This window comes from Castor canadensis, chromosome 7 (genome assembly GCF_047511655.1).
Source record: "Castor canadensis chromosome 7, mCasCan1.hap1v2, whole genome shotgun sequence".
NCBI classification, from domain to species: domain Eukaryota; kingdom Metazoa; phylum Chordata; class Mammalia; order Rodentia; family Castoridae; genus Castor; species Castor canadensis.
Window position 1 is genome coordinate 16,071,934 of NC_133392.1, and position 14,233 is coordinate 16,086,166.

Below are 14,233 nucleotides of genomic sequence, written 5' to 3' on the forward strand. Positions count from 1 at the left end.
GAGATAACGTGAGCTGTGCAGTGTCAAAATGGCCAGGGAGTAGCTGAGCCAAAATGGCAACTTTCCCTTCTAGTTTTCAAAAAAAAAAAAAAGATTTTTATCAGTGAAAATAAGTTTTGAAAGGACAGATCTTGTTTTCTGATCCCTACTTTGAGTTAAAATGTTTGTACTTGAAAAAATGCTGATCTGTACCCATTATTCCTGTCTGCTTTCTGTTCCTCTCTCTTCTCTCCCATTACAAGTCCCACATCGCTGTTGCTGATGCTAGCAATGCATGCTATAAACCTACAATGCTTCTGAAGCTAGAGGTAGCAGCAAGTGTTCCAGTCCTCAGGGCAGTACTCAGAAAGTAGAGAATCAGAAAATGCCTCTTCCCATCAAAAATGAATATTATTCTCTAAATGAAAATTCATCATTCATTGTTCTGCTTACCTTTGCCAATGTCACTAACCAAGCTTCTGATATAAAAACCACCTCCACATTCAACATCTGGAATGTTAACAGTGACATGGTAAATTGCTAAACTCCTAGGAAATCCACTTTACATAGAAATAATGTCCCTCAACAAATGTAAAAATGCACTATGCAAACAATCGAGTGATAAAATATTTATGTGCTAAAACATAAATTATTCATCCAGTAGCATATGTGTTTGTGAGATTGAAAAGTCAAAGTGCGGCAAAAGCAAACAGCGAAATTCATGAACACATTTTAAATTAACTGGCAAGTCCTATCCCTTTAATACTCCGGCCTTGTTCACTTAATACATTTTAAATAGTTAGAAATCTTTTGTCATTATGAGCTATAGATGTTAATGACACAAATTATGTTTAGGATACTGTACTATACACAGAGAGCTCAGCATATTTAAATGCTCTCTTGGAAATGTTCCTTGAAAAGCCATAAAAGAATTTAAAATTACACAATGTGGTAGAATTGGCTGAATGTCTATGCATTTTCCTAGCACAGTCTATATACATTTACTGGTTGAGAGCAGGGCTCTTTATCAACAAAACATCCTGCAAAGAGCCCCTGTCCACACAAAAGGATTGCAGTTTAGCTGCTTCTAGTCTTACCAAACAAAGAAGATTACTCAAAAATCACTACTTGGGATTTTAATTTTTTTTTTCATTAGCTCAGTTAGGGGTCAGTGCTGAGACAAAACAAAACAAAAAAAAAGGCACAAAGATCAAATGTGGGTGTGCTAATATTTTATACTACATTTGACTTTGCTGAGAAGATAGCTCTTTTGGCCTATTGCATACAAATAAAGTATTTCTGACTTAAATGCAGTCAGAAAAATCAGTTTTCCTAGGCAGCATCTACTCTGCTAAACTAGCTGCTGGATTCTTATGGGATGGAGCAAAACATGTTTTAGTGGTTTTTTTTCATTATCTATCAAATAGTTTAAGAATCATGAAGCTTAAGAAAATGACTTTTTTTTTTAATTAAACAAAACCACATTCTGCAGGAACTTAATGCACATCAAATAATAATGTCAATGAGAAAAAGCAACAAAGTTTAAGAAAAAAGGCTTTAGAAAATTATTTCTAAAAGGAATCCTATTAAATATGCACTGTGAAATTAAGGGTAGGATCAATTTCAAGGACACTGAGGACTAACTATAGAGCTTTTGATCTTTCACCACTCTTCTATGTTAACTTTCTACAGTCAGAAAGAACGTAAAATTCCTAAATGACAGAAACAAGCTTTTTGGTTTTTTTAATCTACTTCAAATGTGGATTACATATTTAAACTGATAACCCCAATATGACCATGTGACCAACAATACCTTTCTGCCTTATGCATTTTTCCCATACTTCCAGGATTTTTTAGTAATAACTTGTAGTTAACAAAGAAGATGTGGGAAAAAAAGCAGTTTACTCTTAGAAATTTTTGTCCAAAAACTAAACATCTGTCCTAGGCTTGAAAATTACAAATTAATATCTATGCTAAAACTAAATGTGTCAGGTACTGGCCAAAATGGAAAGAAAAGCATCCATAAGATAAAATCTAAAATCTTGAAAATACATATTCTTTACCTATTCTCTACAGAGATCTAAAGTAACATACCTGCAATCCCAGCTACTTAAGAGGCCAAGACAGAAGACTGCGTTTAAGGCAAGCTGAGGGGAAAAAGTTAATGAGACCCTATCTCAAAAAAAAACAAACAGGCAGTACCTCAAAACAAACAAACAAACAAACTGGGGATGGTGGTACATAGTAGCCTGTAATTCCAGCTACCATGAAGACAGAGGTAAAAAGATCACAGACTAAGGCTGACCCAGGCAAGAGCATGAGAATCTACCTAAAAAATAAACTAAAGTAAAAAGGGCTAACTTAAGGGTGTGGTTCAAATGGTAGAGCACTTGCCTATGCAAGCACAAGGCCTAGAATTCAAACCCAGTACCATCAAAATAAAAAAATAAAGTAACAGTACTTTCAACTTTATAGTGAGATGACATCACAAAACATATGAAAAACTCAGCCTAATTAAGAAAGGAATTTCTGAAACTCTATGTCACTATAGGTATCTCATTAAATGTGTTATCAAATCACAACTTCCCTTAAATTCAAATTTTAGAAAAACCCAACATACTAGGGATCTATTCAGAGTATAACTAATTAGCCAAATATGTAATAAAGGTACAAATAGATACCAATGGTTTCAAATTTCTCCATCTTACCTAACGTGAAAAACGGTGGTTGGAATTTTTGTAGCGAGATACTGTAGACAGTAACTGGCCTGGCAGGTTTGGCTTCTACTACTTCACCTCTCTTCATTAACGTTGAAAGTCTCTGTCCATCTTTCTTTAATGCCGAATAACTTGCAAGATAAGAGAGGGAGAGAGGGAGAGAATGAGAGAGGACGATTTGAGGGGGCTGAGAAAGAATGACAGAATAATTCCAGATAGTGTGGAAAGAAAGGATGACTGGCAGTTCTTTGCACTGAGAACCTTCTAAAAAGTAACTTGCTTCTTCTTCCACAGCCTGGCCAGGGATAAAGCTCCTGGAGATAAGCCCATTCTGACACTCAATGAGCAAAGTTGTCCATGTTATTCTTTACCTTCCTGAAGATGTTCTATTCCTGTCTTGTCTTCTCTAGTCCTCATTGTGTGTTAAGGATGCAAGGAGCTTGTGATCATAAAGGTCTCAGCTAAATTTCCTTGAAACAATTTCTATTATAATAAATTTCTATATAAAAGTTATCAAAGTATTTCTAAAAAACAAGTAACATACTTAATAGATAGTAGCTTTGTGATAAAATTCTATTAGATTACAAATCTTTGTATGGAAAAGATCTATAACTAGTTCTTATAAATTAATATAAATGTTTAATTTAGTTCAACAATGATCCAAAATGTTTATGTAGGGCCTTGCTAAAATTTTTAAACCTTTGCATCTGAGAAATATCATGAAGATATGTTTTTCACAGCTAGTTCAATGTTTTTTGAAAAAAAAAGTCAAGATTTTTAAATATAAAATACAAAATTCTAAAAGAACTGTAACATATCTGATATATCCTATCATTCAGTCATTTAAAACAAAAGAAATGATGTGTGTGAAGCGTAATGTGTACACAAAAGCAGTTAGTGATGCTGTGGTCTGAATGTTTGTGCTCCTCCATATTCATGTGCTGAAATCCTGAGTGCTAGAAAACAGCATTAGGAGGTGGGATCTTTTGGGGGGTGGCTAGGTCACAGACTAGAGCTTTCTCGACAGGGACTGGTGCTCCAGACCAATGGCTTTTTGTTTCCATAGTGTGAGAACACAGTAAAAAGATGCTATCTATGAGAAAGCAGGCCCTCACCAGTGACCAAATCTGCCAGCAACTTATTTTTGACTTCTCAGTCTCCAGCACTAGAGAAATAAGTTTCTGCTTTTCATAAGCTACATAGTTTATGGTATTTTGTTATAGCACTCCAAATGAACTAAGATGAGTAGTAAGGCAATATTTAATTTTCAGTAAGTTTTAATTCTCATCTGTTATTATGTTCCTCTCATTTATTACAGAGGAAGACTTTGGGTCTGGAAAGAGTGGGCCTATCACCTGACAGGCAGCACATATTGGGATTCTGAATCACAGCTCTGCCACCCTTAACACACATAATACCTTCACAGTAATTTTGGAGAAGGTGACATTTCTGGGCTCTAGGACTGCCCTGATATTGACAGACAGAATCAGAAGACCTGATAAAAACTAAATAGCACAGATGCCAGGCTGTGCTAGCATCCAAGGACAGAGGTCACATTCTCCTACCTTAGTCAATGTTAAAAGCTTCACATCTGGCCTAAATCTGGCTCACTTCTTCTTGGTCACTTACCATGTCAGGTTTAAAGCCTTCCTCACCATATGGCAAAAGAAAGCTCACTTTACTTTAATTAAAATGATGTCAACTAGTGGGCAATAAAATTAGACATCCAAATTTAATAATTGAACTTACAGAGGAGGTACTTGCATTATATTCCCAGTAAATTTCTGTAGAATGCCTTCAATATCTTCTTGTGTTATTTTATCTGCCAAAAATGAAGAAAAAAGTAATATTAAGTAATAACAGAACTGCAAGTGCTAATTTTTCAGCACCAATAGCTCTGAAAAGTCATTAAATTTTTTTTCTACAAAGCATATATTACAGTGTATGTCCTTTACACCTAATTCTGCCTTGTTGAGCAGAATGAAATATATATTGAGATGAAAGGGAAAGAAAATCTTATATTGTTCTTCATTAAGACTAATTTTCCTATAGGCTCAGGCCTATAATCCTAGCTACTCAGAAAGCAGAGATCAGGAGGATGGCAGTTTGAAGCCAGCCTGGGCAAATAACTTGTGAGACACTATCTCAAAAAAAGAAAAAAAAAAAAAAAAAGCCCATCACAAAAAAAGTGCTGGTGGAGTAGCTTAAGAAGAGCACCTGCCATCAAGCGTAAGGCTCTGAATTCAAAACCCCAATGTTGCCACCCCCCTCAAAAATAAAAGAGTTAAAAAGAAGATTACATTTCCTGTGCTTCAACTTTTCCCCAATAAAAATGACTGATCATCGTTTATGAATTTAGCTGGTTCAGACAATGGCCTTTAGAAGACCTCCAGAAAACGTCATATTATCTACAGTAAAGGTCCTGGTATTATCAATAATGGGGTGGCAGAAAGTAATCAGAAAAATATACATAAATTCTTTAATTTTTTCTAGCATCAAATATTATAAATAACTTATAGTATTAAAGATGTAAGCATAATTATTAAGTAAGTACACTTCGACAAGTAATTTATTAAAGTATGTCTATTATAGTATTTAAATTTTACCTGATGAAATATCAAAACTATTCTATATTATGGCATAAGTTTTACACATATTCAACTTTCTCTCCCAGTAAAACTATTGATCTGTCCCCCATCCCTTCTCTGCTCTGGGGATTTCTCTCCTCTTTTAATTAAATACTCTCTGTTAGCTTCAAAATGAAGCCAGTGAAGAAAAAGAATACGCATAGCAAAAATGTTAGCGTGCTTACTGAGCATTTTTAGACAATGATTTAGGAAACATGAAGACTTACACATGAAGCCTGCACTATCTGTCAGTCATGATTTCACCCTCTGCTTTGGATTGTTCAAACAAAATGATACAATATTAAAGTATAGTTCTACAATTTTAAAAACCAAAAACCATGACATACAAATTCAGTATTTAGGATTTTCATGCTCTACAGATGAGTCTTTATACATATTTAACACTCAAAAATAAACTAAGTCTTAGGTCATAGTCAATAGAAAGAAGTTAAGAGTACTTTTACTGTTTTGTATAAACGCTAAACTTTTTTCTAGTATATATGTATGTATGTATATTGGTATAAACATATATGCATTCTTGACTTTATTTGAACAATACTAAATAAAACTCGATGTGCTTGGAATTACTGTTCTAAAACCATGATAAAAGCTAAAGGGTATCATGGAATACTCCCCAGATTTCAGTTCCAATCCCACAAGACAGTCAACCTCAGTGTGACCTTGATCCTTACAATCTAAACACAAACAAAAGACTAGAATCTACTAGACTCAAATAGTGAAGGGCTTCAGAATGCTAAAGAATTTCTCCAATATCTAGCAAGGTCAAAATCACAGATCTCAGGTAGCAGTTCTACTCATACTGTTTCACACAGACATGCCTCTTAATATGAATAAGGAATTTTCCCTGAAAGGTGTTTAACCTGCTGTAGCATTAACACATAATTATGGGTGGCACATGAAAGATTTCTAAATCTAGACAGCCAATGCTACCACCAGGCTAGCACTTGCTGGAAAAAAATGCCATTGCTGATATAATTGTAGTAGTTCAGAACTTAGCTACAAATTTAAAAACAAGACCGAAAGCCAGGTGTGGTGGTACACACCTATAATTTTGGCACTCGGGAGACAAAGGCAGGAAGGTTCTGAGTTTGAGTCTAAGCTACATGGCGAGCCCCTATCTATCAAACAAGCAAACAAGACCAAACAGTTTTCTAATTCTGGTAGACTGGTCTCTTTACTGGCATTCCTGCAATTGTGAACGTATACCCTTTGTCCTATTTCAGTGTCTGTCCCCCACTAATATCATCCCACACAGGAATACAAGATGTGCTCCTCATTTTACTTCAGTCACATGGTCTCTTTCTCTGACTTCACATTCCAGGCATTCAAGGTGTGTGCTGCTCAATCTGCAATTAGTCAAACACATTTTTTAAAAGCACTTTAAGGTGTAATCTCACCAATGAAATTCTGAGCTTCTGAAAGACAAAGACAAGTTTTTCTTCTTATATAACATATGCTATTAAGATGGCACTTGAGACATTCTTGCTGAAATTTAACTTGTTAAAGAGTAACAGAAATTCAAGTTGAAGGGCATTTAAAAGTCATGTAGGCCAATAATTTATCTGATGTTTGAATTGCCAGACAGAAAGTTTTTGTAGCGTTATTTTATAATAAAATCTAAGCTTGTGGTACATGAGTTTGTAGGGAAGCATTCTGGCTATATATAAAACATGATTTTAATCTAACCCAAATAATAGTAACTATCTCTACAAGGTAACAATTCTACCTCCAAAGGATTTAAAAATCACAGAATAAAATCTCTATAGCAAGAATATCTAATACCAGCCCCCAAAAGTACATTTGATAAAAGGTAAGCATGATACAAGTATCACAGGACTTGTATAATTATTCTTTGTTTATTAATTAATAAGTCATCAATGTGACAGCATTTTTTGACAATTTTTTTTTAAGTCATGGGCTAGAGATATAGCTCAGCGTTAAGGCACTTGCCTACCAAAGCCCTAGGTTCAATCCCTAGCAAGGCAAAAAATAGGGAAAAAAAAAAAAAGTTATTCTCATAAAATTAGTACATACAAGAACATGCTGTATATCATTACTTGCTTAAAATGTAATGATGCTTCCAGTGAATTTATGGTTGGTACTTAACTGAACTATGGAGTTAAAAACAATATTTGACTAAAATAAACTGTTATTGGACAAGTCCTGCTGCCACAGCAGCTGTTAAACTGGACAAAAATATACTGAACATCTGCTTTTGACATTAGCAGGTAATGAGGACCATAATCCCTGAAAGAAGGGAAACAAGGCAAATATCATAAAATTGCTATTTTATCTGTGAGGCAGAGAGGGGAATCCCAAATAAAACACTGTGAGCTTACTGAACAAAGATCAGAATTGAGGAATCTGTGACAGTTAGAGACTGAGAAAATTATTCACAGAAAGAGAAATCTACAAGGGTCCCCTGAGATTTAAATTCTAAGCTGTGCATATATAATTAAACAAATAAGCACTACCAATCTACTTACAAAGGTAGGAGATACTTGAATTTCAACCATGCAGAATGAAGAAACTTTGCTCAACACCTGGGACATTCAACAGAGATCCAAAAAAAGACATCCCTTAGGAATAGGTCTAATCTAGACCTGGAAAAAAGCCTATTTTAGACTCATCCTAACAAAAACTCTTTATACAAAAACAACTAGAACTAATAAATGAGGTTAACAAGGTTGAACAACACAAGGTAAAAAAAAAAAAACACTTCTACAAAAACAAAACAAAACAAACCCCCCAACAAGGATATTTACAGAAAGGGGAAAAATACATAAACACAGATGCAAAAACCATAAATTAAATATTAGCAAACCAATCCAACAAGAATAATACATTATGACCAAGTGGATCTACTCCAGAAAAGTTAGTTTTACATATGAATAAGGAGAAAAAAATCAATAAACTCAGAAAAAAATTATAAAATTCAGTATATATTCATGATTTAAAAACAAACCAAATCTCAGCAAATTAGAAATAGAAGGTAACTTCCTTGTTTTGTTAAAGCTATATAATAAAAACCTATAGAAAAAAATCTGTAAGAAATAGGTGGGACAATATTTCTTCCAGATCTCAAGACTTAATCTAAAACTATAGCAATTAAGACAGTTTGATGTTAACACAATGATAGTAAGACTGACCACTGTATAGACTCCAAACTCACACCTAAATGGTGCTTGATTTGTGACAAAGGAGGCTATGTAGAGTAGACAGGAAGAGTGGACGGTCCACTGGATAGTCATGTGGGAAAAAATGATTGTAGATGCAATGTAAAAGGCAAACAAAAACTCCTAGAATGTTGGAAAATACCTTCAGAATCTGAGGTAAGAAAAATGTTTTTAAACAGAATTCCAAACAGCCTAACCATAAGGAAAAGACTTGATAAGCTAGACCAGCTGAAGCTAAACATTTGTTTTTAAGACACAGAGAGGGAAAAAGGCAAGCCGCAGAGTAACAGAAAATATCTGAGTATATATCCAAAATATATTTATGTGAGTTCTTTACCCATATAAATCAGTAAGGAAGAGACAACTCAACAGAGAAAAGAAAGAAAAGAAGCAGGTCTCATTAGAAATCAAATTAAAACCACAATGAAGTATTACCTATTCACCAGAATGGCCAAAATTAAAAACACTGTCAATACAATGTGTTGTTAAGGTTATAGAGCAAGGGAACTCATGCATTGCTGGTGGAAATACACTCACCTTGGAAAACTGTTTCCCAATTTCTAGCACTGTTAAATACACACCCACCCTATGACTCAACAACTCCATCTGGGTATAAACCAAAGAGAAATGTCTACACAGATATAAAATATACATAGTAGCTTTAGTCATGAAATCCCAAACTGGGAACAATCCACATGACTATCAACAGGAGAGGGATGGAGATGTAATTCAGTGGTAGAGTATTTGCATAGTACACACAAGACACTGGGCTCAATTTCCAGCACCACAAAAAAAAAGAGTGCTGTGTATGTATATGTAAGTGTGCGTGTGTGTGTGTGTGTGTGTGTGTGTGTGTGTGTGTGTCATGATATATTCACACAATGGTATACTACATAGCAATAAAAACATCCAAAATATACTTGGAAGAACCCAGACACAAAAGGATATGCACTATTTAAGAATTACATATTGTTTAAGAAGTATCACCAGGATTTTGGAAATTAAGACTAGTGGTTATCTTTGAATAAGAGGAAGGGGAGGATAAGATTCTAGGAATTTTCTATTTTTTGACTAGGGTGGTAGCTGCTTAGATGTTTGATTTGTTATAATTCACTAAGCTATAAATTTATCTGTTGGAAATTCCCTTTTCATTACTTGTATAATACTTTATAATAAAAAAGTTTAAATACGAACAAATGGCACCATAAGAAAACTGATACCCAGCTACACACAAGTCCTACTACAGTGAGCACCCTATTTGTTTAAGTCACAATTTGAGACTCAAGTCAACTAACTCTTCAGCTTCCTGCACCATGAGCAACACAATCCAAAAGAAGCCACTGCCATTAGATACACTCACTAGGTCGATTTGAAAAGACCATGGTAACGTCCCATCCTCAGATCTGTTTAGATCAGATGATTAATTAGCATGAGACATCACTTTACTTTTATATGTCTTGCCTTCCAATAAGCCATAGGAGGGACAGAAAAATCTAATTCCCACTGCAGAAGCAGTTAATCCTTTCCTGAAACTTGGCCCACATCTAGCCAGGGGCGGGAAAGACAGCAACTCTAGTATCCTAAATTCTGTGGAGAACAGAGAAGCACAATGAAGCTGTGTGTCCTCAGAGACAACAGAAAGTGGGAAGATATTTTGTTTCTCCTAGGACTTATCTGCAGTTAACTATGAGAATGCCTCTGTGGCCTGCCTTTTTTTAATAGATTAAGTGTTTTATTCTTCATATCACCTATTACATATACCACAAACGTGGTGAGGACCAAAAGAGATGGCTTCAGCACTATAACTTAAGGGATTAACTCACAAAGCTATTTGTAAACATGAAAAACACTATTTAGGAATAATTAAGGTTGTTATGATAGAGAATAAAAGAAAGGGTTTTGTTTACAGGGTCTGAACTTTGAGTGGACTCAGTCAATGGCCCATTTTCTTATTCCTCTAAGCTAATTTCAGCTATCTGATACAATAGCTAAACATAGTATCTGTGTAGTTGAGACACAAAGACTTAAGAACATCCATTTGCAATTGATTGCATACTGCCTTAGTTACTTCATCCAAATGTCAGTTGTTCTTGATGATCAATAGAAGTGCATTTTTGGTTGTTACAATGACTGAGGGGAGTGGTGGCACCAGTGGCCTTTTTTGTTGTTTTTCTTTTTTTTTTTTTTCTTTTCAATCTATGAATCAAACCCAGGACCTTGCAACATGCTTAGGCAAGTGCTCTACCACTGAGTTACAACCCCAGCCCTAGCAGTGGCCTTTAACGTGTGTACGTTAAGATGTCCCATAATATGTAGGACCATGGAACATAATGAAGAACTGTCCTCGGTACTGCCTGACTTCTGTACGTTTGCCAGATACTCATGCATGTATAAAGCCTATTTATTACAATTAATTGAGGTTGGTTGGAATTTAATTTCATTTGACATTTAAACATGAAGCATTTTTGTTCAGTTTTTTATATAATGAATTCTTCTAGCTCTGTGTCATTAACACAATACTATCTATATCCATGTGCATTTGTACTGGTGGTATTCATAGTGACTTATGTGTAAGTACAAATATCTGACCACTTCATGAAGACTTTCAGTGTAGTAACACCTATGTATTTACATGTCAGTATATCATTTTATTACAAATTACTTTTCTTTCATTTCTTCCTTATATCTACAGCATCTTATTGACTTAAAGAACATGTGTAGGTAGATTAGAATCTTTCTGAACTTTATTTCAGGACAGTAATGAAGGCATACAAACTATCTGCCATAGGTCTCAGAGTTCTTATTAGGTCATAAAATCCTTAAGGACACAAGCCAGGTCTTACACTCATTAATCTTCCTCTTGGCACCTGCTATCACAGCTTCAACAGACAGTGAATACTTGTGATTTATTGAAAGTACACAGAAAAATCATGCCAATTGCAAAATTCCAAAGCTCTCAGTTTTTGGAACACTATTCAATAAATTCTCAGAAGTTCTTCTGCTGAGGGCTTGTAGAAAGTTACATAGCTTCTCTATGATTTATTACAACATTAAAATGAGATTATTTTGACAAACTGAGCTTTGTTTAGGATAAATCAATAAAGTTACCCAATGCACAGCAGAGTTTTCTTAGAATTTCAAAATGCTTAAGGCTAGGAAGAAAGGGCATATTTAAATATTTTTGTCAGCCTGGTCCTTTTCTAAATCCCCTAATCAATGAATTACAGTATCATGTAATCAATTTTTACACCTGAAAACCAAGGTCTTGGTTAACAACTTCCTTATTACCTCGATCCAATCAATCAGTAATCAATAAGTCTCACCAATTTTACTTAATAACCATGTTTTTTTTTTTTTCTTTTCTTTTCTGTTTTTTGTGGTACTGGGGTTTAAACTCAGGGCCTATACCCACTGCACCAACCCTTTTTGGGTTGGGTTTTTTTTTGAGATAGGGTCTCAAGAACTATTTACTCAGGGCTGGTTTCAAACTGTGATCCTCCTGATCTGTGCTTCCTGAATAGCTAGGATTACAGGTATGAGCCACCAGCGCCCGGCTCTAACCACTGTTCTAATCTGAAAACTTCTCTGTTTCTACCACTACCTCGTTGGTCTACATCACCATCATCTCTGCCAGAATTACTGTTGCCCTATACCTCTTAATCCTAAAAGCCTCTGGTCAAAGGTTCTAGTTGTACTTCAATTAAATAAGGGCCTGCTACTTGCTACTGCTATTAATTCTGAGGCTAAGTCAGCATCTATTTTTAAAAAGATTTGGAAGTAAGTCAGTAGTTTTTATTATGTTGCTTGATTAAGTGAGCAAGACACTAAGCTACACACAAATGTTAACAGGATAAGTGAGGCCATTATGAACAAGAAAAAGGCTGGTCTTGCTACTGGGGTAATTTGCAATATATAATAAGGACCATCAACACAAAACATAGAGAAGCCAAATGCTAGACTGTCTACAGACAAATTAAGAAGAGTTAACATTAAACATGAGGGAAAAAAAAAACAGAATGCCTACAAATAATTCACAATTGCTGACATAAGAATGCAGGTGAACTGACTGACAGAAGTGCCACTGCTGCATTATAAATAGTTTGAGCACTGTGAAGTTGCTAGGAGACCAATTCATTTATCTATCTTTTTTTCAAAATAGCGAAAGAAGAAATGGCAGGAAAATTTAAGGTGGGCTCCAGTGAGTTCTGCCTTACTTCAGAAGTGCTTTCCCTCTGTCATATCGTTTTACTCCAAAAGCTCAGGAACATGATGAGTTTAAAGGAACTAAACCAGGCACCTTTATTTCAATAGCTGAGATGAAATTGTTTTAAAAGGCAAGACAGAAGTAAAATCTAATAAGACAGCACCTCTGCTTTGCTTCTCATTTATTAGGGAAACAACTCTAAATCCTAGCCACAGATAAGTTTGGCAAGGGAGTTAGTTGGAAGAATAATTCTGAACATTACAAAAATTCATTATCAGAAAAAAAGCAACCACAAAGTCTTTATTCATGAATTCAAATCAAATAAACAATGTGATAAATAATTTCCAATCTTCTTAACCTAAAGAGATGTACTGAGAACTAAAATCACTGGAAATATCAAGTAGATTTATGTTTAAATTCCTCATTCATAGAAATTTTCTCTAAATATTAAAGAAGAAAACTGCATTAGATGAACTTCATACCATAGGGTTTCTCTTCTGTTACTTTCCCTGTAGAATCTAGTGTGTCAGTAGCTTTCCCCAGTTCTCCAATGGCAATGTACCTCTAGAGAAAGGGAAACAAGAGGAAAATGGGCCATGAAGTAGTGAAAAACTGTTATGCATGCTTTAAAGTTTACATAGAATTTTACTAATACTACCAACATGACACAAAAGAAAGTAAAAATAACACGCTGAAATTGTTTTGTTGGTTTGTTTCTGTTATGTGAGAAGCATTTGTATAGATTGAGGAACATTTTACAAATTTCCCATATCAGCCAACATGAGAAAGAAAACCCCAATTTTATTGATAATTAGGGCTTATAAACATATTGTTATTGCAAACAAATTTCTAAAACCACTTTTATATTGGGAAGTTTGTTTCTTAAGGAAAAATTTCAAATATAGTTGGCCAGTGAGCTCTGCATCCACAAATTCAATCATAGATCAAAAAAGTTCTCAAAAAGAAATACATCTGTACAGAACATGTACAGATTTCTGGTTATTATCTAAGCAACCCAGTATAATAACTATTTATACAATGTACATTTGCATTCTAGTAGGTATTATAAGCAATATAGAGATAATTTATAGTATATGGAAGGATGTATTTAAGTTATATGCATATACTATACCATTTTGAATACTTGTGGATTTTTTTATATGCAGAGGCCCTGGAACTAATCCTCCCTGGATATCAGGGAATGACCATACACCCATGAGTAGAGAGAAGTATACAATAAACAACAAATGGTCATCAAAAGAATCAGTAATTTTACCACACAATTAAAATTACTTTTAAATAAACCAATTAATTACTTCTTACACAAAGCACTAAGACCAATCTTACGAACTAGAACATTTATTTAAACAAAAACTAAATACGCAACAAAACTAGTACCGCAGATGTAGTATCTTTAACTATTACGTGTGTTTTCTCAATACAGAGAAATTGCTATTGAACTTCTTAGCAAGGAAAAGTAACTTTTCCAAAGTGATTATTGTCCACAAA

The 14,233-nt window shown here is 34.6% G+C and overlaps 1 protein-coding gene across 3 annotated transcripts in view; it reads right to left on the reverse strand.

Moving 5' to 3' along the window:
• The window catches only part of Trub1 (TruB pseudouridine synthase family member 1), a 37,899-nt gene that overhangs the window by 2,721 nt on the left and 20,945 nt on the right, over window positions 1–14,233 (reverse strand). Inside the window, exons 4-7 of one of the 3 annotated variants that reach the window (XM_020178193.2) lie at window positions 13,207–13,288; window positions 4,446–4,518; window positions 2,688–2,827; window positions 433–489 (exon numbers count right to left, since the gene is read on the reverse strand). In XM_020178193.2, coding sequence (XP_020033782.1) covers window positions 433–489; window positions 2,688–2,827; window positions 4,446–4,518; window positions 13,207–13,288 — 352 coding nt within the window. The remainder of the gene's footprint in view (window positions 1–432; window positions 490–2,687; window positions 2,828–4,445; window positions 4,519–13,206; window positions 13,289–14,233) is intronic. The other 2 variants (XM_074078248.1, XM_074078247.1) reach the window with 2 other exon arrangements.